Source organism: Camelus bactrianus, chromosome 21, assembly GCF_048773025.1.
Source record: "Camelus bactrianus isolate YW-2024 breed Bactrian camel chromosome 21, ASM4877302v1, whole genome shotgun sequence".
NCBI lineage: Eukaryota > Metazoa > Chordata > Mammalia > Artiodactyla > Camelidae > Camelus > Camelus bactrianus.
The window spans coordinates 756,216-781,214 of NC_133559.1; the positions used below are offsets into that span (position 1 = coordinate 756,216).

A 24,999-nucleotide genomic window follows, 5' to 3' on the forward strand; every position below is an offset into this window, starting at 1 on the left:
AGCGGCCCTGACCCCGCCCCTCCTATCACTCTGCTGGTCCGGCCCCGCCCCGTCGCCCGGCCGGAAGGGCCTCCCGCTTCGACGGCCCGGTTCCCGCGGCTCCGGGGCTCGGCGGCGCTCGGCGTGGTTGCCATGGCGGCGGTTGCTGCGGCGACGAGGTGGCAGCTGCTGCTGGTGCTGAGCGCCGCGGGGCTGGGGGTCACGCTTGCCCCGCAGCCGCCCAACATCCTGCTCCTGCTCATGGACGATGTGAGTGCGCGGCGGGCCGGGCCTCCGGAGGGCTGCGATCGGCCAGGGGTGGGGGCGGCCAGGGGTGAGGGCTCGCGCCTGGCCCTGCCGGTCGCAGCCTGGCTCGTGGGTGAAGCCGAAGTGAGCTGGTCGTGTCCAGTGTCCAGCCAGGAGAAGACCCTCGCGCACTGTTCCCCTCCCCGCCCCTCCCGCGCTGGAAGGACGGAAGGGCAGCCCCGCCCCTCCCGCGCTGCGATGCTGGCCGGGCGAGGACCAGCTCCCCTGCACCCCGGCGCACCCCTGCTGCCTCCACTGCTGGGGGCTCACCCTGAAAGCCTCTTCCCTCTGCTCTCGGTCCGCTGCCAGGGCACCCCTTCCACCTGCTCTTCCTGCGCTGTAGTCTTCTTGGTAAACAGGTCTTAGTAAATACAGCGCCAGCCTGAGTTCTGCGAGCCGTTCTAGCAAATTATCCAACTTTGAGGGGACTGTGGGAACCCCGACTTACAGGTGGCCTGGGACACGGGGTGGCATCTGAAGTGGGGTGGTCTTGTGGGGCTGAGCACTTGACCCGTGGTCTCTGATGCCGGGTCTGGGTACACAGGCTCAGAACAGAGCTGAGTTGCGGAAGTCCCAGCTGGTGCCCGGAGGCTGCAGAAGTGGTTGAGTGGTAACCCTCCCACACTTGGTGTCAGAAGTGCTGTGAGCAAAAATAGCTCGGAATTCCCCAAAAGACCAGCAGAGACACTCAGTAACCTTTGGACCGAGGCCACGAGCCTCACGTGGCTGCTGCTGGGCTGTCCTGGCTGGTCGGAATTGCGAGGTACTGGTACTGATTTCAAAGACCTCGTATGAGGAAAGGACAAAGTATCTCATGTAATAATATTTATTATTCAAATAATTCTTTATCACAAAACATTAACAACATTCAGATGAGCCTGAATAGGCCGTGGAAACCCGCTGGTAATTGCAGCACCCAGGGATGACACAGACGCGCTGTCTTTAGTCAGAGCTTCGTCTGGACGCAGCAGCTTCCGGAGTGGGCTCTGCACCTCCTGTCCCGCCAGCCCGCCCTGACGGCCAGTCCAGAAACTTTGATTCATAACCAACGGCACGTGGTCTTGGGAGCGTTTGCTTCCTGTGCTGGTGTTCAGCCTTCTCAAGGCAGAGGTTCCCGGGCAGGAGGGCTACTTAAGTGTTTGAGTCATGGGGGGCTGCTGGTCAGCTGAGCACCCAGCCTCTCTGATTTCTGCCCCTCCTGCTTCTTTCCGAGGTGACAGTTCATCAGTGAGCTTTCACACTGCAGGTTTGCTGAGGTGGTAATGTTGTGGGTTTACGGGGCTAATTCAAACCCATCGTGTGCCTGCAACCCCCCGTTTCCCTCTGCCCAGTAACAGTTCTGCTCAGGCCCTGAGTGGCGGAGTGTGACCAGCCCTGGGCACGCCTTACTTCAGGGGGCAGACGCGGGGGCCCATCCTCCTGCAGGCCTGGGGTTGGGCCCAGAAACCTGGAACAGCGGGCTGGGAGGCCCCCATGCCAGGCCTCTTCTGTGCTGGTTCCTCCTTGTGGCTTTGGGACCCTTTGACAGCTGGGGCCCAGGGAAGTCAGGGAGACCACTGTTCTGCTCAGCATATGACAGGAAACACACTCAAATTGACTTTAGCAAAAGTGAGAACTGCAGCTGTCCTGAGTAGACAGGCTTCCGGCCACGGGATCCAAAGGTTTCCCCCTCCACCCCCAGCTCTGTGTCCTTACCGAGCCTGTAGCTTCAGGCCAGGCGGGAGGGGCGCTGCCCTGTTACAGCTCCTCAGTGCGCCCTCAGGCCCAGTGCAGACCCCTGGTAGACGCCAGCTCGTGGACTGGGTTTGGAAGACGCTGAGAAGCATTTCTGAATGAGCTGACTCAGCTCCATACTCCAAGGCTGATGGGTGATGGGGACGCAGGGGCAGAAGCTCCCTCCCTGGCACCCCTGCCTGGCCAGGCCCAAGCACCGTCTGTGTCTCAGTTCCTTACCTGTAAAACCGAGAAGCTGAAGCCGGGCTGCAGGGAGGAGGGAGCCTGCATCCCCACAGTGGGCCTGTCCAGCCGGTGCGTCCGCCCTGGACCTCCAGACCCTTCCATGGTCTTGACAAGGACACACACAGGACCTGCGTTTCTTTCTAATAATCCCTCGTAGCAAGACGGTGTCTGCTCTGCTCCCAAGTCCTGAAGTTCCCACTAAGCAGAGGAGAGGCTGAGGGCAGGAAGGAGACCGTAGCCCTGGGCCCAGCTGACCCTCGCTCCTCGTGCATGTGGACGGGGGTCACACGGGGGCCCCCACCCAGGCTGCTGTGGGGGGTGGTCTCGTTAAACCCTGATGACCCTGCAAGGTGGATGCTAGCATCCCTATTTTTATAGGTAAGAAAGCCAGTCGACAAGTAGCAGAATTTGATGGAGGAGAGCAGAGTTAACGCGGCAGGCCAGTGACTGCCGCCTCAGAAAGGCTCACCTGTAAGCAGGGGGGCCCTTGGCCAGCATCTGGGAACTTACATTTGGGGATTGTTCCCTGGCAAGACGGGCTCCCTTTGTCTAAACTGTTTATGTAAACATTAAGGTTTATGCTGAGCCCCGCCTTCCTTCTGGGAGGCGGGATCTGGGCGGTGCCCGGCAGCAGGTGCCCACCTGACTCTCTGCCGCTCCCGCCTAGGATGTGGGAAGAGGACAGCCCCCTGTGCCCGCGGCGGGGTGGAGCCTGCGGCCTCGGTGCCTCCGATCCCTCTTCCTACCCCATCGGCCGCACCTCTTTCCTGTTGTCACCAAATGGAAAAGCCATTTCAGTGACTTCAAAGCAATCCATCTCCAGAGGGACCAGGCAGCTGGAAGGGTCTTTGAGAGCAGACCGCACGGGCCAAGGGCACAGGCCCCGGTCAGCTCTCAGACCCGCGTGTCAGGATGGCCTAACTCTGGGAGACAGCCGAGGGAGACAGCCACATCCGGGGGTGCTTGGAGGTGGGGCTCCCCGAGAGGGCGCCCCGTGGTCTGCTGTCCGGTGCAGGGGACGTTCGTAGTTACAGCCAGACCACAGACCCACCTGGGACCCTCCCAGGCAAACCTGCACACGCAGTCCCCACACGTGGCCTGAGCTGCCAGACCTCATGAGGCCTGGCCAGCGCGTGCAGACTGTGCAGAGTCCGCCCGGGGTCTGCACAGCCCCTGGGTCAGCGCCTCGGTGTGCGGGGTCGGGTCGGACCTGTGTCTTCACACAGCCGAGATCTTCTGCGGGCTGGCCGTCTGCCTCGTGGAGGCCTGGCCTCCTTGTCCGTCTGTCTCATCTGTGTCTCTCTCTTATAAGGACACTGGTCGTGGGATTTAGGGCCACCCTGCCCATGTGACCTCTTCTTTGCAAAGTACGCCTGCATTCCCAATTAAAGTTATGTTCGCAGGCTCTGAGTGGACAAACTAGAAGAGGGCACCGTTATTCAGCCTGGTCCCGGCTGGACAGCGCAGTGCTGCTGACCATTGGTCAGTGACGGACACCTGGGGTGCCTGCTGTGGGGCGGCATGGTCGTGCGGTGTGGACACTCCCGCGGTGCCTGGGTGCCGTGCGGCCGGCGCTCTAGGCAGTGAGCTCAGAGAGGGGTGGCAGGTCTCACGGCCTTGCTGGGTTCGCCTCGTGGGGCCTCACTGCTGTCCTTGACTCTGAACTCGCGCGGCGGAGCCGGACGGCCTCTCTCTGTGCAGGAGATGCGACCGTGTGTCTGGTGGCTGATGCCCTGGGAGCACCGCCTGGCGGCTGGCCGCACACTGAGCTCACGCTCGGGCGCATGGGGCTCTGCGGCTCCGGCCGCGCGCTCTCTGCCTCCCGTCCCACCTCTGCGTGCTTCCTCCTGCAGATGGGGTGGGGCGACCTGGGGGTGTATGGAGAGCCTTCCCGAGAGACCCCGAATTTGGATCAGATGGCAGCGGAAGGGATGCTCTTCCCGAACTTCTACGCAGCCAACCCCCTGTGCTCGCCATGTAAGTCCGGTTTGGCTCAGGCCACCGGGGTGTGGGGGCCTGGGAGGGGGGCGGCAGCCCTGACTCGGGTCTCGGCTCCACCGTTTCCTCCAAGTGCTAGAGGCTGGCAGGTGGGTGTGGCCTTTTCCGTTGGCCCCTGGCACGCGGGAGCACCGGGCTCCCTGCAGAGGAGTGGGATCATCAGAGGCCACCAAGAGCCTGGAGGCTGTGAGAATTTTTGAGGCAAAAGAGGCCTCCTTGGTGGCGGCTGTTCATTTATGGAGCAGAGTGCCAGGGCTGGTTCAGGAAAGGCACTTGGCTGGGGAGGTGGTTCTCAGCCTCGGGTGTGGGGGCCTCGCAGGTGGGGAGGTGGAGTGTCCCCCTGCCTCCAGGGAGAATCACTGATCTCGAAGACCAGGTGTAACCCCAGAGTGGCAGCCACGAGAGGGGTCCTGGGCTGTCCCGGGGAGCCAAGGAGAGTGGCGGTGGGGGGTGTGGGAGATGCCGAGCCGTGGGCTGTCCCCGTTCCGGGCTGCACGGTCTGTGCGGGGCCACGTGCCGCCCAGCTGTCCAGAGGCTGCGGGGACTCAGGGTGCCGCAGGGCCAGGGTCCTGATCCCACTCGTGTTTCTGTTGGGTCACTTCCGTGTAGCCAGGGCGGCTCTGCTCACCGGACGCCTGCCCATCCGCACCGGCTTCTACACCAGCAACGGGCACGCCAGGAATGGTAGGCGGTGCCCTCGGGCTGACGGGAGGGAGTTTGTCAGCTGCTCCCTCGGGTGACCTTGCCTCTCCCGAGCACACTCGTCACGCAGGGTCCGCAACTCCAGCTGGGGTATGACACACTATAAAACAGACTGCGGGGCTTCCATCCAAACCGTGTATTTTAGTCGAGTAGGGAAGAAGCAGGGATGGAGCCTGGCTCCCTCCTGGCCCCTTCCATGTCCCAGGGGTGGGGAGCATGGCCCGAGAGTCATGGTGCTGACTGGGAGGAGCGGCTGGAAGAGCACAGGGTGCCCCCGCCCAGGGCTGTGCCCCTTGACCCGTGTGTGGCTCACATGCTGCGTTGCCCTCCTAGCCTACACGCCGCAGGAGGTGGTGGGTGGCATCCCCGACTCGGAGCACCTGCTGCCGGAGCTGCTGAGGACGGCCGGCTACGCCAGCAAGATTGTGGGCAAATGGTGAGTCCCACTCGTGCCTGGCTGGGCGCGTCCGTGGAGGCTCCTCGCTGAACACTAACAAACTGGGGCCTCTCGGGCGGGAGGTAGAGTCCCTGAACTCCAGGTGCATTGAGACACCAAAGTGTTCCTGTGAAAGCTGGCGTGCCCGTGCCCACGGGACCTCACATCCCGAGGCTGGGGTGTCGGCTGCCACGCCATCAACAAAGGGGCCACGTTACTGCACACGTGCCAGCACAGGGCTCTGTCTGGTGGTGAAACGAAGAAGCAGGCAGAGGGCAGAGGACTGCTGTGTGGTGTGGAGTCATCGGGATCAAATGACCACTCTCGTGAAAGATCATGTCACTGCGCACGGTGTCGTGCTGTTTCTCATTTAGGAGTATTAAGCGGCTTCTCTTCTACTCCCTGGGCACAGCCCTAGAGGTCAGTGTGAAGGTCAGACGTCCTCTCTTTCCTCTCCCAAGTGGTGGAGCCCTTGGAGACCAGCGAGCCCACTTCCTACAGGAAGCCCTCCTCGACTTTCCAGTCCTGATTGTCTCTCCTTTGCCCGCTCTGGTTCAGCCCCTCTTTCCTGAACCCCTCTGGCACTCACCAGCGTGGCCTTCTCAAGGGCGAGCACCTCATCTGTGCCCCCAGGGACCACTGCTCTGCACAGCTGACAGTCACAGCGACGAGGATTCCGCAGGAACCAAGGAAGGAGTCCCAGAGACTCCTGGTGATCTAGAGTCTGCAGAATGAGGACTTCCTCACTCCTGAGCCGGGTTGGGAGCTGTCCTGCCAAGCAGACGAGCTCGGAGGCTGTGGTGGCAGCAGGAGAGCAGGGCTGACCAGAGTGCGGGTCGTGGGAGCCTGCATGGCTCCAGCAGCAGCGGGAAGGCCTGGGGAGATGGTGGCAGGGGCCGGCCATGAGGCCCACCAGAGCCATGTCAGGGCTGTGCCCACGGAAGGAGGAGCCCCTGTGATGACCGGCGCTCTGCCCGGCCTGGCCTCCTGTTCACGGTCACTGACTCGGAGCAGCCATAGCAGGACTGGGAGCCTGTCCCCACGATGGGCTCAGAGCAGGGAAGGAGGCGGCAGGGCCTGGAAAAGCAGCCGGCCTGGACTCAGATGGGCCAGTGCTGGTGGACAGGCCAGGGGCAGCGCTCTGGGAGGCCTGTGGCAGAGGTCTCAGCCTCTCCTCAGCCGGCGGTGGGGGGGCAGTTCTCAGCGGGTCCTGTCCAGGGCCACAGGGGTGTTGGCGGCTGTAGCTGTGACCGCCTGACCTCAGGCCCCGGCACCACGGATCTGGATTTCCTTGGCCTCACCGGGGCCTGGGCTGGCTGAAGCCTGGGCTCCCGCGAGGCTGCCCGAGTCCTGTGGCTCAGTGTGCTGTCCCTCAGCTCACCCGCGGGCAGCGCTGACCCACGGCTGCTCTGGGACCTGCACTGTGCACTGACAGCGGAACGTGAGCCGGACCTCCGGGGGGTCCTGTCTGCAGAGGCCCAGGAGCATCGTGCACAGCAGGCTGGGGGGCTTGGACTGCGGCCGGAGGGCGGGCACTGTGTGGGGGGCCGGCTGGGAGGCCTCTGTGGACAGGACTCAGGACAGTTTAGGGCCAGCTGAAACCGAGAGAGGCGTCACCAGCACCCAGACTCCGCGGCTGGTCAGTTCAGTTCTGGCCCCGTCTGGCCCAGCCTCCTCTGCTGTCCCATGCCGCATCCTCCCTGACTGAGTGGCCGAGCAGTGCAGGGTGCTCATGGTGACCTGGGCTCGACCTGACCCGGTGCAGAGCCTCCCTGTGCCACGGGGGGACACTGGCTGCAAGAGGCTTTCTGCAGACAGCCGCAGGGAACCTTTCTGCTTCTGGCCCTGAACCCCGTCCCTAAGCTGCACCTTCTCCAGAGGGAGGCTCCTGTTGTCGGGAGGGCCCAGTGTGAGGCGCTGCAGGGAAGGGGCCTGTGGGCGGGAGCATGGGGCAGGGGCTTCCGACAGGGGGCCTGGGTCTCGGGAACAGCTTGGGCTGTCACCCAGGGGGACAGGCACTTTGCCACGTTCTCTTGTTGCCCCTGCATCCCCACTCCTGCCTGGGGCACCTGCGCTCATGGGACCTGGCACTGTCCCAGCCTGGGACCCTCGGCCATCGCCCGGGTGGACCGAGCAGGGAGGGGCGCAGTCTCAGGGCGCCTGGGCTCAGCACCCTCTGGGCGCGGGCTGCGGGCTTGTCTCCTTCATCATCCTCTGAAGGTGAGGGTGCCTGCGCGGGTCCCTGAATTGTTCTGGGTTCTTGTTTCTAGGCACCTGGGCCATAGGCCTCAGTTCCACCCCCTGAAGCATGGATTTGACGAGTGGTTCGGGTCCCCCAACTGTCACTTTGGTCCTTACGACAACAAGGCCCGGCCCAACATCCCCGTGTACCGGGACTGGGAGATGGTCGGCAGGTAACAGGCTCCCACCCGCCGCCCCCCCGCGTCCCAGCGCCCGAGCTCTGCCCTGCTGCTCCCTGTCCTGCCGAGAGCGTGACCTCAGCACTCCCAGGAGCCATACCTGCGTGGGTTTCTGAATGGAGCCACGGACACTCAGAACAAGGCGTGTCACTCAGCTTCTGGCTGCGGCCCCGTCAGCCCGTGGCGGCGGGTCGTGTGCCAGGCCGGGGGTGGGGGTGTCGCTCGGATGGCCAAAGGGGCCTGCCCTTGCTCTGAGGGGCCCTCTGAGGGGCCGAGGCTGCAGGCCCCGCCTGGTCTGGCCCACGGGCAGCTGTGGGTGGGGCCTTGGTCTTTCTTGAGTTTTGTTTGACTTAAGTTCCCTTTCTTTCTTCCTTTTTTTTTTTTATTGTTTTCATTTTGGTGGAAGCTTGTTACAGGTCCGTGGACCACAGAGCCAGGCCAGCCTTGCTGAGCTGTAGCTCGCACAGCACGGCTCCCCCTTCCGGATAGGCAGCCCCTGTCTCCTAGCGCCAGCCGCCGCCCCAGTCCTAGAAAGTCCACGGAGAGGCCCCCTGTTGTTAGTTTGCACCCCTTCCTCGCCGCCTGCCTGTGCCTGCACAGGGGGCCCGTCCTTCCCCCCGGCATTGGGGTCTCCGTGGCGCCAGCCTCAGCCCACCTTGTCCTGGGCGGGCAGTGGCCTCGGGGCTGTGTGTGCTTCCGGTTTGGTTCAGGACAGGAGTGCTTCCATCTCTTTCAAACCAGGCCCGTGACTTTGCCTGTGAAGTCGGGGGAGGGGCTTTCCGGCCTCAAAGTCTGATTTCTGCCAGGTCTGTGCTGTTTTCAGATATTACGAAGAATTCCCAATTAACCTGAGGACTGGGGAAGCCAACCTTACGCAGATCTACGTCCAGGTAAGGGCGGCGGTGCTGGGCGGGCTGTAGCGGGGCGGTGGGCCCCGGGCCCGGGAGACACCGTCCTTCTCCCCAGGAGGCGCTGGATTTCATCAAGGGGCAGCAGGCCGCTCGCCGCCCCTTCTTTCTCTACTGGGCCGTCGACGCCACACACGCACCTGTTTACGCCTCCAGGCCCTTCCTGGGCTCCAGCCAGCGTGGGCGGTGAGTCCTTGGTCACAGGGACCTGGACCCCAGGGGGCTCAGCTGGGCTTGAGTACCTCCCGGGCAGGGCCCTCGGTACCGTCACAACTTGTAGACAGAGACCGAGCGTTGGCGCCTCTGTGAGGCAGTGGAAGGAGGTCTGAGAACCTGCCTGCGAAGGCCCCACCTTTGTGGGTCAGCGATCTGCTCCCCTCGGCCCCCACTGAACCCCGGGTCCTCCCCCTCCCCACAGGTACGGGGACGCGGTCCGGGAGATTGACGCCGGCATCGGGAGGGTCCTGCGCCTCCTGCAGGACCTGGGGGTCGCGGAGAACACGTTTGTCTTCTTCACATCTGACAACGGCGCAGCTCTCATCTCCGCACCCAAACAAGGCAGGTGCTGCGAGCAAACCAGGCTCCACCCAGGGCCCTCACACCCTACCCCACCCAGGCCGAGTGTGAGGGGCTCAGCCTGGGGCCGGCCTGGGCCTGGTCGCACAGGAGCCTGGCCCCCGTGTCCTGGGGGTACCCTCCTCCCTGGCCTTGCTTGGCCCAGGCCTTGTCCCCTCTCCCCAACTGCCGGGCATCTGGAGGGAGAGCTCGGGGTGCAGGAGGACGCGGCCTTCACACTGTCCTGGCTCTGCTGTGGACTGGCCCTGGGAGCATTTACTTCCCCGGGCCTCCCCGGTCAGCGCCTCTGTTCTAATCTCAGATGTAACACAGTGGCCATTGTCCACGGCTGGACACGCCTGCACCTTTTCCTGTGCTGGGGGGGCTCCCTCATTCTCTGGCCACCAGGCCCACTCCCACCCCTCAGAAGCGCCCTCACCGGGCCTGGGGGGAATGCCCCCACCCCCGCAGTGCTGGCCATTGGGGTCCCCATGCCATGCTCACTTCCAGACCCTACAGGCCCCCAGACCCTGGCCTCCCAGGCCTGTCAGTAAGTCGGGCTTTCCACCTCGTGGAGCGAGGTGGCTGCGCCTGGTCTCACTGTCCTGTAAGAGTTTTACGTCCCAGTGGTGACAGGTCTCTTCATCCCTCTCTTCTTGAGAGGCTGAGGCCCCGGCAGGGCCCTGCGCCCCTCAGCTCTGGAAGGAGGGCGGCAGGAAACCCCTGTCCCGCCTGCGTGGGGAGGCCCGGGGGGACCCCACATCCTCCCAGGGCAGAGGGGCTTCGGGCTCAGTTCTCCAGGGACAGTGACAGTGCTCTGGCCGAGCCTTCCTCCTCTCAGGAACCTTCCTCGGTTCCGGGAGCGACTGGGAGCATGCAGTTAGCCGGGACCAGGGCTGACTGCCCTCCGCGCCACCACGGCATGCTTCCGGGACCCCCTGCTCAGAGTGGGATGTGTCAGGACCCAGGACCTGCTCCCCGGGTGGGACCCAGGGGCCGATGCATTTTACTGGACTCCCCCAGCCCAGGCTCACAGGAGGCACCTGTGCGCAGTGACGCGTAAGTGGCCCGGCACCTGCCAGGCCTGTGTCGGGACTGTTTCATGGCCATGCTGAGAGGCCTTGTGTCTTTCGCTGACCGTGTGTTTGCGAGCTCGGTTAGTGTGCCGTTGCTCTCCACAGGGCTCGACCTTACAACCGCAGCTCCAGGGCATTTGCCTGGCGAGCCATCCCCAGGTGTTGTGAACTTGAACTTGAGGCCTGACTCAGGCTGGTCCTTCATCTCCACGACAGTCTCGGTGCCTCAGAATTCCAGCAGCCCCACCTCTGATGGGCCGGGCAGGGAGCCAGGTGGACAAACATGTCCCGAGGGTGAGTGCCCAGCAGGGCACCTGTGGCCCTGGGGCCTCGGGTCATGGTCTGAGGGGCAGCTCTCCCTCCCCAGGTGGCAGCAATGGGCCCTTCCTGTGTGGGAAGCAGACCACGTTTGAAGGCGGAATGAGGGAGCCTGCGATCGCGTGGTGGCCTGGCCGCATCCCTGCTGGTCAGGTGAGTCAGAGGCCGGCCTCGTGCCAAGCCTGCAGTCCTCCTGTGGCGCGAAGACTTGGCCCCCTTGCTGGCCGGCTCCGTGTCCAGGCAACACTGAGGCCAGACGCCCGCTCTCCTGCACACGGGCCCCTCTCAGTCCCCTCATCCCCCATGGACAGCCGTGGGCCGTGAGAGCTCCATCAGGGGAGGAGGCATCCTGGCCAGCCTCGGGGCCGTCTGGAGCCAGGCGGAGCTGAACGGGCTTGTTCCCTGCAGGACCTGTCAGGGCCTTGGGTGTGCTCACAGGCACCGGAACCCTGACGAGGGCGCAGAACCTCTCTTGGCAGTGTGTCTCCCCAGGCCACTGCTCAGGACACCCCCAGAGACAGCCTGCTGCGTCCCCGCTGCCCTCCCCTCCTCATAGCCCCTCACTCTGCCCACCCTTGGCCTCGGCCTTCCCTAACCGGGAGCCTGGGTTCTGACCCAAGGCAAGCGTTTGTAAAAGCGCGTGTCACCTTTCTCCCCCGACAAGCTTCCCTGAGAGCCCTGTTCTCAGCACTGGTGTCGGCTCAGTCTCACGGCAGCAGCACTAGGAAAGGTGTCTGTGTGTCCTGTCGCTGCTGAGACAGTCCCCACGCTCAGCGGCCAGAACAGCACCCTCACCCTCTCAGTCGGGAGGTCGGAGTCCAGCTGGGCCTCACGGGCGGAAGCCCAGGTGTCACAGTCCGGTCCCTCCTGGAAGCTCCAGGGGAGAGTCGTTTCCTCGTCTTTTCCAGCTTCTGGGCTTGTGGCCCCTTCCTCCATCACCCAGGGTGGCCGTGGCCAGTCAAGTGTCACCCCGTCACTCTGACTCTGCCCTCCTGCCCCCCCCCCACTGTTGGGACCCTGGGGTGACACTGGGCCTGCCCGGGGATCCAGGCTCCACGCCCTGTTCTAAGTCAGCTGGTTGGCGGCCTGGAGTCCCCTTTGTGTGAGGAAATGGTCCACGGGCTTGGGGTGTGGATTCTCCTGCAGGGGTGTTGTTTTGCCAGCCATCATCACGTTCCCTCCCCACCACCGTCACCACCACCATCACCATCCCACCTGCTAACCAGCTGAGGCCCCGTGAGAGGAGGGCACATTGGGCCTCCCCGCTGGCAGGCGGCAGGTCTAGGAGCTGAGCCTGGGGAGGCCCTCCTCCTCCGCCACAGCCTCTCCCTCTTGGGATGGTCCCCACGGGACCCTCTCCCCGTCCCCTCTGCCCGTGGGAATCGCTGTCTGCCCTCGCCTGCCTGGCTCCCGGCCACCCTGGGCCCTCCCTGCTCCGCCCTCTGCCACGTCCCTGGGCTGCGGGCCTGCGCCCTGTGGAACGGCAGGGGTCTCACTGAGATCACCTGACGTTCGTCCTCCCAGCTTCAGGTACTCAGCGCCCCCTGCACGCCCGGCTGGCGACTTCGTCGTCCGTGGCTTTTGATTCAGAGCTGAATCTTGAAGGTGCTGCTGACAGCCTCCGGACTTGGTGCCGCGCGCCCACGGCAGACGGGCTGCGTTTCCTTGAACACACTGTGCCCGTCAAGGGCTTCTGTGTTTCACACGGGGCCGCTTCCCTGAGCCTCCCGGCTGCTCCGCGCCGGCTCAAGCACGTCAGCTGCGCCCACTTCCCGCGCCGCTCCTTACTTGTGCCAGATGCCGAAAGTAGCTGGAATTTTTTTCTTTTGGTCTACAAAAAAGAAGGCAGGAAGGGAGGGAAGCCCCCAGAAGGCAGGGGTGCGGTCACCGTGTCTCACTCCTCCCCCTGCGGAGGCCCCACGGAGCGCGTGACCCACACGCCGAGCTCCGTGCCCTCACTGGACTGCAGGACCAGACGCTGCGGGTGGGCTTGGTCTCCCCATGGGGTGTCTCCTCGTGGAGGGTCCCCCTGGCTTGGGAAGTGCCAGGCTGGGGGAGGCGAGGTCCCGGCTGACAGTGGGCACCCCCCAGACCCGCCAGTGGGCTCCCCGGGTCCTACTGCTGCCCTGGCCCGCGCCCCGAGCCAGACTTCGGGAGCCCGGGCAGCGCTCGCTGAGCACGTAGGGCAGGGGCGTGCGTCCAGGGGGACCCGCGGGTGCGGGGGCCGGCTCTGCGGAGTTGGACCGTTCAGCTTGGTTGGGCACATCCGCCCTCCCGGCAGCGGCCCTCCTCCTCCCGGCGCTGTGCGTGCTGCTCCGGGGCCTCAGTCTTGTCTCCTCCTGCACTCGTGCCTGACTTGGGATGGCCACAGACGGCCCTGCAAGGCAGGGCCTGCGGGCATCTCCCTGGGGGCTGTGTCACCTCCTCCCTTCTGTCTAGTTCGTTCGCAGCCACGGCAGAAGTCAGAGCTTGGGAACCGGGGTGGGACAGGGCCTCAGCTGCCCTGGGGCCAGACGGGCCAGTTTGAATCCCGACTCGACCCCTGACCTCCCCTCGGCCACTCTCCATGTGAGGTGTGTGCACACACGCGTTTCTCGGGCAGGGAATTCCTGCGTTCTGCGTGCATGGACACTGCAGGCTGTGGCCGCGCATGTGTGTAACTCTCATACCACTGCAGACATGCCTGGCAGCAGAAAGCCATGTGCCGGGGACGTGGCCCTAGCCAACATCTGGGCCGGGTGGGCATCCTGAGTGCATCTGGGTCATGTCCATTGCAGGTGAGCCACCAGCTGGGCAGCATCATGGACCTCTTCACCACCAGCCTGTCTGTCGCAGGCCTGGAGCCACCCAGTGACAGGGCCATCGACGGCCTGGACCTCCTCCCGGCCATGCTGCAGGGCCGGCTGATGGACAGGTAGGTTCTGGCCGGGCCCTTGTCCTGCCCCGCACCCAGCACCTGGTATGAAGTCCAGCTGGCCAACAAAGCAGGTGTCCTCCCCCAGCTGGCTGGCAGAGAGGGTGGGACCCGGGGACTTTATGGCATGAGCCACACAGTGGGGTGGAGGGGCCTGTTCCTGCCTGCGGTGTCCCTCTCCCTGCCTCAGGCCCTCACCAGCTGTCCATGGCCTCAGCAGCCCAGCCTGTCCACCTCTGCGCTGGAAGTCTGTCCAGAGTCAGTTGCTCTAGTCCAAGCTGCTACTGTTTTGCTCAAACAAAATGGGTTTCCTAGGCTGCTGAGAAAGGACGTGAATTCTGAAACGCAAAGAGAGGAGTGGGAGCAGGTGTAGGCTGGGCACGGACGACTCGCTGTCTGTCTTGTCTTGAAGCCTGGCCTGAGAGCTTGTTCCCGCCACCATGGTCCCCCCCAGCCCACCTGCCAGGCCAGGCACCGCCACCCTCACCCGGCCTCCCCAGGGCTGAGGGTGAAGGGTGGCCGTGGGCTCCCCCACAGCCTGGGGGCCTTGGCAGTCCCTGCGTGGTCTCAGCACGGTCGCGTCTGTAGAGCTTCACCCCTGACCTCACTCAGAGGTGGGAGCCTTGCTCACCTTACCCTTCCTGTCCCCATGATAGGCCGATATTCTATTACCGCGGCAACACGTTGATGGCGGTCACCCTCGGCCAGTACAAGGCCCACTTCTGGACCTGGACCAACTCCTGGGAGGAGTTCAGACAGGTAAGGGGCTCAGGCCCTGTGGACTCTCTTCCCCACGACCCGTCCTCCAGGAGGACGCGGGTGACCAGAGTGGTGCCAGAGACCTCTGTGCCCCCAGCTTGCGTGTTTACCTGCTGTGGAGGAGTTGGGGGCCATGTGGGAGAGCTGCGAGGACCCCCTCACCCAGGCCACCCAGAGCCTGGGGGGGGGTGAGGCCTCAGGGCAGCTCAGCCCAGACCCAGGTCTGAAGCCTCAGGGGCCCAGATGGACCCCGGGCCTCCCCTGCCCTTTGCTCTCATCCCCTCACCAGGCCCGCTAGGTGCTCGGTGGCCCTGAGAGGCTGTCATGGCGTCTGCTTCCCTGTGCCTGCCCGAGGGCCTGCCGGTGAAATGCTGCTGCCCCAGAGAGCCGGGCACAGCCCGGGGTCCAGAGTCCCATCCCCGTTCCCACCCCACCCCTGTGCCCACGCGGCTCCCTCCCAGGTCCCTCAGCCCCAGCCCTCCCAGCGCCTAGGTCTGCAGACGCAAGAACAGCTGGCTCACGTGCCTCAGGTGGAAGGAAGGCCGTTCAAGTGAACGAGGAAGCTAAGTGCTGGGGCCCTCGCACAGACTGGGTGCAGGCCGCACGGTTGGTGGGTCCCCGGCCTGGAGCCCAGGCGGGGCGGGCAGGCAAGGTGCTGCTGTGGGCGCGCCTGGACCAACACCGCGCCACTGCCTCGTGTAGACGCAGGCAGTGTGGTGGCCCTGGGGGACAGCTGTGCGGCCTCCCCTCCCCCTCCCCAGGCCCCCTCCCCATCACATACGCCTCCCTCCCTGGGTTTCCGGTGCTGGCTGCTCGAGGGTCGGGGGGGGGGGTGTCCAGCTGCGCAGGGGTGGCTGGCCTTCTGGAAGCGACCCCTCGGGCCCCCTTGAGGGCAGGTCTGGTCAGGCCCGCCCTGCACCCAGGCCGGAGTCCAGAGGGCCAGAGCCTCCTGCAGAGAGGGCGACAAGAAGCCTGGAAGGCCCTGCAGGCAGAGCCTAGCCACCTGCGCGCCTGCCCTGCCCTGCCCTCGTCCATGTGGGGTCAGCACGCATCAGGAGCTTGGCCGGCGACAGCTCCGCGTGGGGCTCCGTGGGGTGCACCGCTCCTGGTTCCTGAGGCTTGTCTGTGGGGCCCCTGGGTTGGCTTGGTCTGCACGCCTCTGTCTTCTTGGGCGATGAAGCCCAGAGAGCCCACTCCTCCACCCCACGCTGGCGTCCGGGGCCCCTTGTGGGAGGGCAGCTGCCCCGACACGGGGCCCGCGGTGGGTGCGCACCTTGTGGCTCCGTCCGGATGCCGAGGGGTGCCTGCGTGCAGCTGTGGTGACCCTTCTCCCTCCAGGGACCAGAAAGGCCGAGGGGATATGTGAAGTTGGGAGGAAGGGACCCCAAAAACTATGACAGTGGCCTCTCGGTCATTTACAGGCCCCACGCCCCAGGGAGACTGGTCCCCCTCCTCCTGGCCCTTCCAGACAACTAACGCAGCCCGGGGCCTGGGGGTGCAGCATAGCTGGGGCTGACTCAGGTCTGGGGTCCCCAGGTGCAGGGCTTTTCCCAACACCAGACCTGGTGCCACTGTCCCCGACAAGCCCCTGACCCTCCTCCCTCGTGGGGCCTGGTGCCCGCACGGCCTGCATTTCTGGACTAAATCCCAGGAACGCCTAGCAGGCTTGCCCTCCCTCCTTCCCCCCTCGAGAGCCAACGCTGTGGTCGCCATGGCCGGGTCTGGGCAGGGCTCCCCGCGCCCCTCTGTCCGCTCAGCTGCGATGCCCCCAGGGCAAGGCCTCCCTCCCCAGACACCAGCCGTAAGAGAAGAGCCCTGTGCTAATTAGCGGGATCTTAATTAAATAAGCTTATTTGATTTGCATCCAAATTATAATTTGTGTCATCTGTGTGGACTTGGATTCCTCTCCATTGACTGCTCCGCTTTCTCATGTCAAATGTGATTGTTTCTGCCACCACTGAATCCATTTTTGTCTGCTCCCAGAAGGTCAGAGGATCACCCACTTAGGGCCCACCCGTGGGTCTGATCTTGGCCGCCCTCAACAGCCCAGATCCCAGCCGCTGACTCGGGAGTCTGCAGTTCAGTGCAGACAAATGGGATTTCAGGGGCTCCCAACTTCCCTGCTTTACTGACTGGCTGTTCTCAAGACACACGGGTGTTAGGGTGACCGCCCATCGCACTGCACTGGTGGTGCCCGTGGGAGAAGCAGGCGGCACTCGTCTGTCTCCAGCCTCGTTTTAGGGTTAATGTGCATGATCATGGCGCCTCTCCAGACCCTGTAAACAGTGTCCCACGTCGGCTGGAGGCTAGTGCCCAGTGCATCTGGATGGCAGTGCCTGGCTTCGGCCGACTGCCCCTGGACGGCAGCAGGCCTTTCCCTGAGCCAAGTCGGGGAGCCCCAGTGGGCAGCCTCCGGGCCAGCTCAGCTGCCCTCCCCACCTTTCATTTCAGGGCGTTGATTTCTGCCCCGGACAGAACATCTCAGGGGTCACCACCCACACACAGGAAGAGCACACGAAGCTGCCCCTGATCTTCCATCTGGGACGAGACCCAGGGGAGAGGTACCCCCTCAGGTGAGAATGGGGCACGCTGCGCCCGCCCCGCCCGCCCCGCCCCAGCCCACCCCAGCCCACCCCACCGGGCCTCGTGCCCCCTCCTTGCACGGCCTCCAGCGATGGCTGAGGGGAAGGGGAGGGTCCAGGAGCGGGCTGGACGAGGACCTCTCCCCATTGCCCCCCACACCCATGGAGGCGGTGACACCAGCCTGGGTGCCCGTGGGGCTCCTTTGCCTGGGATGGGGCAGCACCTCCCGGCGAGGCTCCCAGGGGCCTCTGCTGACACTGGGGCACTTGGGGGACTTCCTTCCTCAGTGGCATCTCCCTGCTGGGGCTTTGTCCAGCTCAGGCCTGGGTCTGTGGGTAGGAGACTCAGATGGTACCATGGATGAAATAGTGTCCCCCACATCTGTCTGCCAGGACCTCGCAGTGTGGCCTTACTTGAACCAGGGACTGCAGAGGTTATCGGTTTAGGTGAGGTTTGAACTTAGGTCAGGGTGGCCCTGAAGCCAATGACTTGTGTCCTTATATTTGAGACACAGATGCAAGGGAGAGGCCGTCTGAGGACAGAGGTAGAGGTTGGAGTGATGCGGCCACAAGCCCAGGGACACCTGGAGCCCCCCAGAGCTGGAGGGGCAGGAAGGCCCCTCCGTAGAGGCTCGGGAGGCGGGGTGCAGCCCTGTGACCCCTGATTTCAGACTCTAGACTCCAGGGCGAGGATGAATTCCTGCTGCTCAAGCCCCTCCCCCAGCCTGTGGCCATCTGTTGCCAGGGCCCCAGGACACGCACTCAGGCGGGAGCTGGGAGCACCTGTGGTCACCACAAGTCTGGGAGGTCTGAGCCCAGGGCTAGGGCTGGGGGTTAGAACCAGACTGAGTCCAGGGGAGACGCAGCCTGTGAGCCTCGCCTGCCTGGAAGTCTCTTTGGAGCCGAGGCCCAGCAGGACCACCTGGAGCAGGCTGCAGGCAGTGGTCCCGCTCCCCAGCCCAGCTCCAGCCCAGCGTAGTTTCACAGCCACGCGGATGTCCTCTCCCTCTCGCGTCCCAGCAACACCTGTTTGCTGCCTCTGACTTTTGTCCAGCCAGGCCATGGTGGGGGCACACAGTCCCAGCTCCGGCAGCCCCCAAAGCCCTTCTCCCATCTCACAGACGAGGAGGACCTGGGGGAGGAGATAAGGAGAGTCGTCTGAGCCCCGCTGCTGACAGCAGACACACCGAGGTGGTTCCCAGACACAAGTGCCCCCTGGAAGGTGGCAGCAGCGAGTGGGAGCCTGGCCCAAAGCCATGCCCCGCCTCAGCAACCCCCGAAGTTCACGGCCCTGGGGTCTGCCTCTCAGGGCTGTGGCCAGGACATGGGAACACACCTACCAGTGTGCTCCCAGTAGACCCCCACCCTCACCGTTGGGGGGCACTGCCCTGCCCCAAGAAGAGGGCCCTGCCCAAGAGGCTCCTGACACACCCCTGCTCCCCCAGAAGCCCGTGGCCCCACGTACCATGGGGAGACCATACAACTTGCCCGAGGTCACTCTAGGGGGACACAGGGCTCTGGGCAAGATAACCCTGGAGCCGCCGCCTGGCCCTGAAAGGCTCAGATGAGTGCCGGGCCTCCCGAGCGTCCTGCAGGCACTCACACAGAGAAACCCTTCCACCCATGCGGTTGCACAGAATCCTGGAGAGACACGAAACAGGCTGGAGACCTGGCTGTAAAAAGCATGTGGGTTGAATGTGCGGTGATTGCCACCAACGGAGCAGGGGGTGGGGGGCCCGGGAGCCACACGGTCTCAGGAGCATTAGAGACACGGGCAGGACCAGCCACTCTGGGGAAACAAAACTAGGCCACGGGGACTACAAGGGACCAAGAGTGAGGACAGAGCCCAGGGCCCGCAGAGGCCTGTGCAGCTTGGGGAGCCCATGACAACGCCCCTGCTGGAGTGGCTGAAGGGCGGCTGCAGGGTTGCAGCTAGTGTCCCTTGTCACAAGGCTCTGCCTGAACCCTCGTTCACTGGGCAGTTCCCGGGGTGCACGCCTCCCTCTGGGCCAGATGGGCAGGCAGGTGGGGCTGTAGTCCCGGCCGGCCGCTGTAGCTGTCTCCTGCCGGGAGGCTGCTGGAGTGGGCTCCCTGCGGGCCCGGCGCTGGTCCCCCCAGCGCCCCCGACCCCTAGCCTCCCTGGGTGGGCTGCCCTACTCGCTGTTCCTCCCTCCACCTGGGTGACCCGGTGCCCTTGCCTGCAGCGTTGCCAGCACCGAGTACCTGGACGCCCTTCATAGAATCACCTCCGTCGTCCAGCAGCACCAGGAGACCTTGGTCCCCGGACAGCCCCAGCTCAACGTGTGCAACCAGGCGGTCATGGTAAGTGGTTTACATGTGGTGGGGGGGCATCCCAGGGCCGGGTGAGTGCGGTTGCTTCTGCTCTCAACCAGGAGCTGTCGGAGGCCGCACCGAGTTCTGGCAGCCGAATGCCTCGTGGAAGTGCAGCCTTCCCGTCACAGGCAGGGGGACCTCTGGGCAGCATGGCGGGACCCCAGCAGGGAGTGTGCTTCCCAAGGCTGCTGGAGCTGCAGGCTGGATCCCCACTTCCTGCCACTGCTCTGTCTCAGTCCTCACCGCAGTGGTGAGGGGAGCACTTGGCCCCTCTGCAGGTGCAGGACAAGCCAAACCCGTGTGGGAAGTGGGGTGTGGACACGCTGAGTGGATGGCCTGGCGTGCAGCCCATGGGCCACCTCCCAGCACGGCTGACACGGGTCCCAGCCCCGACAGACCTCATTGATACGTGAGGAGCCCGTCCGCAAGTCTGTCCCTTAGCTGGGGTCTGTATAGCCCCCTGCTCCACAGAGATGGGTGATCTCATGTCCCCAAGGCAGAAGCTCCAGCAGCACCCCAAAACCCGCAGAGCAAAGCCGGTGGCTTAGCCCGGCTTCTAGCCCATCGGCCCTTCTCCCCCCATACCCAGCTCTCCAGACCCGCCTGGCGCCTGCTCTGTGGGCTGAGTCTCCAGGTGACTCAGAAACCAAGGGGGTCCTAGTGACCTGAGGGGTGAGGAGGAGTGATGGACCTGGACAGGCACTACCACCACCTCCTGGCCACAGCAGGAACTGTGGCAGCCAGGCCACCCCTGGAACATGAGAAAGTGGGGACCCCCTTCCCCACCAAGTGAGCTAAACGCCCTGGACCAGGGCAGGTTGACCTCCAGGCTCTGAAGCGAGCACCGCCACCAGAGAGGTGCAAGGCCTTCCCCGTGTGTGGACACATGTGGATGTGCAAAGCCCTCCCTAGTCCCCATGCCCTGCCAGGGCCCCTCCACACACAACCCAGGCCAGTGGGTGAGGACTCTGGGTGGTGTCCTCTGCTCTCAGGGACAAGAGCAGGCCCCACCGCTGCATCAGAAACCCTCCCCAACCCCCAGACTCACAGGCTGGGCCCAGAATCTTCATTCTGCGTGCTCCCGGCCTCTTCCTCTGCTCTGCCTCAAAGGTTGGGAACTGCTTCCTTACCTGAACCTGGCCCGTGTGACCACAGGGCCACCTGCTGCCCCCGGGGGTGGGGGGAGCTTCGCCCATGGCTCTCACTGGCTCTGATGCCCCAATTCAGTAACACACAGATTCTGAGGGTCTGGTGGGGTGGGCAAGTGCCCCCCAGGGTGATTTCGGCACCTCTTGGGTGGGGACACAGCAGAACCAGGATGGCTCCCTCTTAGGGGCACAAGTGCCCAGTTCTGTTGCCAGGAAAACAGCCACACTGGAGCAGGTTAGTTCTCCCTGGGGCGCTGAGGCCGACACCTGCAAAGCTTTCCATGGGAAGTCTGGCCAGACCCCCTGGAACCCGGCTCCTCCCCTCCCGCAAGACGCAGCGGGATAACCGGCAAGCCCTGTCAGTGACAGGCTGTGCGGGCCGGTGCAGAGCCAGGCGGCTCCTGTGCCGGCCTCAGGCATTGCGCTGAGTGGCCTCCAGGCGAGGTGGAGACAGAGGTGGTTTCCACGCTGTGGCTGGGCCATCCTGGTCTGGCAGGTCACAGGCCTGGGCAGGGCAGTAGTCTGCAAACTGCTGAGTCCACAGATGCCTGGAATAACTGTTCTCTCTGGATTTTCATTACCCAGAACTGGGCACCCCCCGGCTGTGAAAAGTTAGGGAAGTGCCTGGAACCCCCAGAGTCTGTCCCGGAGAAGTGCTCCTGGCCCCACTAGCACCTCCTTGGGCTCCAGCGAGGTCCAGGATCTCCAGACCCTGCAAGTGCCGGCGGCTAGGAAGGCTCCGGCCTCAGGGCTGCTGTGCTGGAAGAGCACCAAGGGTCCTGTGCCAGACGGACGCCACCTGCTGCGCTTACCTGAGCCGGGCCCTGGAGTTACTCCTCGGTCACTGCCGCCTCAGGCCCAGAGCAGCCCCTGAACTGGATGCTGCCCAGCGGGTCTCAGGACCCCTGTGCAGCTCATGCCCTCCCCCTCTGCTCCAACTACCTCCCGGCTGGCCCCAAGTACTTCAGGCCTGGTGTCCAGGGCAGCCATGACAATCCTGTGTCACCCCTTGGCGCTGTGCAGAGGGGATACCCTGGCATCGCCCACGGTGGGGGACTGGGAACATGAAGGGGAGGAGGCCACGGGCCTCCCTGACCCAGACCCTCCACAGCCAAGTGGGGACAGCTGATGCCACCCCTTCCTTAGAGATCCAAGCCCCCCACGCCTGACCCCAGCACACTCTGGGGCCTGTCTGCCTCACAGCTGCCCTGCCGACCCTCCCCTCGGGCCCAGGGTGGCAGAGCTTAAGGATAAGCCAGTTCACCAGCGAAATCACAAGAGCCCTGTACAGACTCCAGCACCCTCGCCCTGAAGGCCCCTGGACCATTTCAACCCCGAGTGGGGCTTCCACTCTGCAGACTGTCATGCCAAATCTGTACTGGTGTAAGATTGGGGAATTACGAAGAAAACAGTTTTAGAATAAAGTAACACATTTAAGCAGCCTTTTTTCAAAATGAGATTCTATTTTGGGGGAAGTTGCCCCCTCTCGGCACCATGGTGGTGGCGGAGTGGGATGGCACTGCCGCCCCAAGGCTGAGGGAGGGGTGCTGCGGCCGCCCCGGCTAAGCATCCCGTCACTCCCTCCTCCCCACCCTGCCGAGAGTCCAGCCGGGCTGGGAAGGGCTACCTCCCACTGCGGGCCCTGCGGGAGCCGGGCATCAAAGGCCCGGGCTTGCCCCTCTGGCTCGCCCCTCCGCGGGCCGCTGGTCCTCCCTGAACTGCTCCCCAGCTCCGGCCCTCCCCTCCAGGCCGCTGCACAGCACTCCCGCTCGGGACCGCTCCGAGCCCGGCCGAGCCCCCTGCGCCCCGTGCGCGCGCCGGCGCCCTCGCACCGCGCTGCAGCTCAGTCAAGACCCGCCCGGGAGGGAAGGAAGAACGCGCGCGGCTGCGGCGGGGTGAGTGCGGGCCTGCGTGGACGCCGTGTTCCGTCAACCCTGACTCGCACCTGGGCCCCGCGCGAACGTCCCTGAGGCGGGGACGCCTGTGTTCAGGGAACAAGAAACAAGCACGAGTGTATAGGCCGGTGGCACTTAAGAGTCGACGAAATACCAGTACCTCCTACAGGAGACGGGTGGGCCCCGCCCCCGGGCCTGGCCCCGCCCCCGGGCCTGGCCCCGCCCACCCTCCTGCGCAGGCGCGGAGCCTCCGAGTCCGCCCGGCCCCGCCCCCCACGCAGACGCCCGGCTGCCGAGCGCAGAGCCCGCCCCTCGTGTCCGAGACACGTGCGGAGCCACGATGGCTGACCCCGAGCTGCAGCTGGTGGCGCGGCGCATCCGCAGCTTCCCCGACTTCCCCATCCCGGGCGTGCTGTTCAGGTACGGGCGGACGGACCGAGGGACGGACGGGGCTCCGTGGCCAGGGCTGTGGGGGCGCGGTGGGCTCTGCGTGGGCCCGGGAGTCACCAGGCCTGACCTCGCGTACCAGGGACATCTCGCCCCTTCTGAAGGACCCCGACTCCTTCCGCGCCTCCATCAGCCTCCTGGCGAATCACCTGAAAAAGGCCCACGGCGGCAGGATCGACTACATCGCGGGCAAGTGGAGCGGCGGGCGTCCGCCGGGTCCCCGGACCCACCCCGGACTCTACCGCGTCTGCCCGGCACCATGAGGGCGCGGTGGCGGGGTCCTTTCTCCTGGGCAAGGCAGACCGGGGGAGGGAGGCCCCACTTCTGCTTGGGGGAGGGCACTGGGGAGGGTCCTTCAGGGACCTGCGGGAGGCCCCAACGGTACCTGGGTTGTAAGGACAGACTCGCTACCCGACCCTTTGCAGCCTGAGAGGAGCGACAGGCCCCTCCAGCGGCCTGGGAATGGCCGCAGCCGGGTGGGTGCGGGCGCGAGGCTGAGGGCAGACCCCCCTGGTTCCTGGTTCCTAGCCCTGAACAGGTGGGGCCACACAGCAGCATTTCCCCCGAGTGGTCTGGCCAGAACCCACTGGGTCGAGCATGCTTTCTGGCTGCCTTCTGATAGTGGACGTTAGGCCTCTGCTGTGTGCCACGCCCTTTACCCAGTAGCCGGTTTCAGGAAAGCTACTTTCCTGAATCTTGTCTTAGTGAAAGGCAGGTCCCTGTGTTCCCTGAGGGGCCACGGGGGTGGAGTGGGGGTGGGGTGCCCGAGTTGGATCCTTCCCTCACCAGGCTTCCCCATCACGGCTCAGTCCACCACAAGGCATGGCCAGTGCCCAGTCACTGCCTCTCCTTCTGGACTCGGGAGTTCCTGGGGAAGACACTGCCTTTAAGGATGACTTAAGTGTCTTTTAAGTTTTATGGTTACCACCAGCCACTGGTGACCAGCTGAGCTTTGGAGAGGTCGGGTGACTTGCCCGATGCCATGTGACTATCTACTCAACCTTGTAGGGAGTTTTCCAGCATCCAGCAGTCCCTATGCATGATAGGTAACTCTGTCCACATTCTCCAAGTGGATGGGTGTCATCGGCCCTTCAGCTGTAGCTAACAGGGCCATGTGTCTTGTGTCATGGTGGTGACTGGCTGCCACTGTCCAGCCCTGATCCATGGGGACCCCAATCCTGCTGTGCCATGCGGCTGCCCCCCAACACCCCAGGTTTCCCCGACAGGCCTAGACTCCCGTGGCTTCCTGTTTGGTCCCTCCCTGGCCCAGGAGCTGGGCTTGGGCTGCGTTCTCATCCGAAAGCGAGGGAAGCTGCCAGGCCCCACTGTGTCCACCTCATACGCCCTGGAATATGGGAAGGTGAGAAGGCTGGGGGCTGCCTCCGTGGACCCTCCATCCCCAAAAGGAGAGTCATGGACTCCAGTGGAGCTGCCATGCTTGGAGTGGACAAGGGCGCTCAGAGAGGCTGAGAATCTGGGCCAGGCTGACACAGCCAGGAGACTGGGTGGGTTGGAACAGGGGCCCATGCTCTGCACTCCCAGGCCACTTTTTGTAAACTGCAGGTCACGTGCCCACTTCCATTCACAGGCTGAGCTGGAAATCCAGAGAGACGCCCTGGAACCAGGACAGAAGGTGGTGGTTGTGGATGATCTGCTGGCCACTGGTGGTGAGAGTCTCCCCCAAGCAAAGAAGCCTGCTGGGGTTGGGGGAGTTTGTCTTGGCACATGTGAGAGGTCGGTCCCTGCCACCTCTTCCTTCCCCAGCCTCACCCTGTCTCCCCTGCCAGGGACCATGCGCGCAGCCTGTGAACTGCTCGGCCAGCTGCAGGCCGAGGTGCTAGAGTGTGTGAGCCTGGTGGAGCTGACCTCACTGAAGGGCAGGGAGAAGCTGGGGGCTGTGCCCTTCTTCTCGCTCCTGCAGTACAAGTGACCCCAGCCAGGGCCCACACCTAACTGCAAGGGGAGAGGGCTGGCCTTGGTGCCAGTGACCCCCCCACTGGCCAACAGGGGCCCTGGCTGCCCGCCTGGACTTTTTTCTGTCCCTATGGCTGAGTCTCCAGGCAGGTTGCTGCCTGGAGCCCTCCTGTGGGTTCTGGAAGTGCCAAGGCCTGGAGCTGGTGGCTGGAGCCAGCCAAACCCAGGCCACTACAGGCGTGTCTACAGTGCAGTGAGAATATGAATAAACAACTTTCTAGAGCAGTGTCTCCTTCCCAGTGTCCAGGGTGGAAGGTGCAAAGGCCCCCCGGCGGGCTGAGCACTTGGT

At 64.4% G+C, this 24,999-nt stretch overlaps 2 protein-coding genes across 12 annotated transcripts; both read left to right on the forward strand.

Annotated features, from left to right (window-relative positions):
• GALNS (galactosamine (N-acetyl)-6-sulfatase) lies at window positions 1-21,834 on the forward strand. Of its 9 annotated transcripts, none has more exons than XR_012501235.1 (15): window positions 1-249; window positions 4,098-4,221; window positions 5,278-5,380; window positions 7,651-7,794; window positions 8,624-8,690; window positions 8,767-8,894; window positions 9,127-9,266; window positions 10,445-10,633; window positions 10,707-10,810; window positions 13,435-13,571; window positions 14,228-14,330; window positions 16,782-16,903; window positions 18,034-18,598; window positions 19,117-19,234; window positions 20,980-21,000. XR_012501235.1 is itself a non-coding variant. In XM_074349206.1 (15 exons), the coding sequence occupies exons 1-15, from the start codon at window positions 133-135 to the stop codon at window positions 21,064-21,066; spliced, it is 1,758 nt and encodes a 585-aa protein (XP_074205307.1). In that variant the 5' UTR covers window positions 1-132; the 3' UTR covers window positions 21,067-21,834. The 9 variants fall into 9 exon arrangements, 5 of the variants coding, with proteins under 5 accessions (XP_074205307.1, XP_074205309.1, XP_074205308.1 ...); XR_012501234.1 differs by lacking the exon at window positions 20,980-21,000 and adding an exon at window positions 4,852-4,926; XM_074349206.1 differs by lacking the exon at window positions 18,034-18,598 and adding an exon at window positions 4,852-4,926 and having other exon boundaries at window positions 20,980-21,834.
• A 540-nt stretch (window positions 21,835-22,374) lies between these two features.
• APRT (adenine phosphoribosyltransferase) lies at window positions 22,375-24,932 on the forward strand. Of its 3 annotated transcripts, none has more exons than XM_010968179.3 (5): window positions 22,375-22,709; window positions 22,819-22,925; window positions 23,963-24,096; window positions 24,325-24,403; window positions 24,501-24,932. In XM_010968179.3, the coding sequence occupies exons 1-5, from the start codon at window positions 22,630-22,632 to the stop codon at window positions 24,575-24,577; spliced, it is 477 nt and encodes a 158-aa protein (XP_010966481.1). In that variant the 5' UTR covers window positions 22,375-22,629; the 3' UTR covers window positions 24,578-24,932. The 3 variants fall into 3 exon arrangements, with proteins under 3 accessions (XP_010966481.1, XP_045361181.1, XP_010966480.1); XM_010968178.3 differs by having other exon boundaries at window positions 22,379-22,709; window positions 24,524-24,932; XM_045505225.2 differs by having other exon boundaries at window positions 24,325-24,932.
• Window positions 24,933-24,999: the final 67 nt, after the last annotated feature.

Excerpts from the sequence above, each read along its gene's own strand:
- GALNS (XM_074349206.1), top strand. The coding sequence starts at position 133 with ATGGCGGCGGTTGCTGCGGCGACGAGGTGGCAGCTGCTGCTGGTGCTG. Across the intron at positions 9,267-10,444 it reads CATCTCCGCACCCAAACAAG|GGCTCGACCTTACAACCGCA; the intron begins GCAGGTGCTGCG and ends TGCTCTCCACAG. Across the intron at positions 14,331-16,781 it reads CCTGGGAGGAGTTCAGACAG|GGCGTTGATTTCTGCCCCGG; the intron begins GTAAGGGGCTCA and ends CTTTCATTTCAG.
- APRT (XM_045505225.2), top strand. The coding sequence starts at position 22,630 with ATGGCTGACCCCGAGCTGCAGCTGGTGGCGCGGCGCATCCGCAGCTTC. Across the intron at positions 22,926-23,962 it reads CAGGATCGACTACATCGCGG|GCCTAGACTCCCGTGGCTTC; the intron begins GCAAGTGGAGCG and ends TTTCCCCGACAG. Across the intron at positions 24,097-24,324 it reads ACGCCCTGGAATATGGGAAG|GCTGAGCTGGAAATCCAGAG; the intron begins GTGAGAAGGCTG and ends TTCCATTCACAG.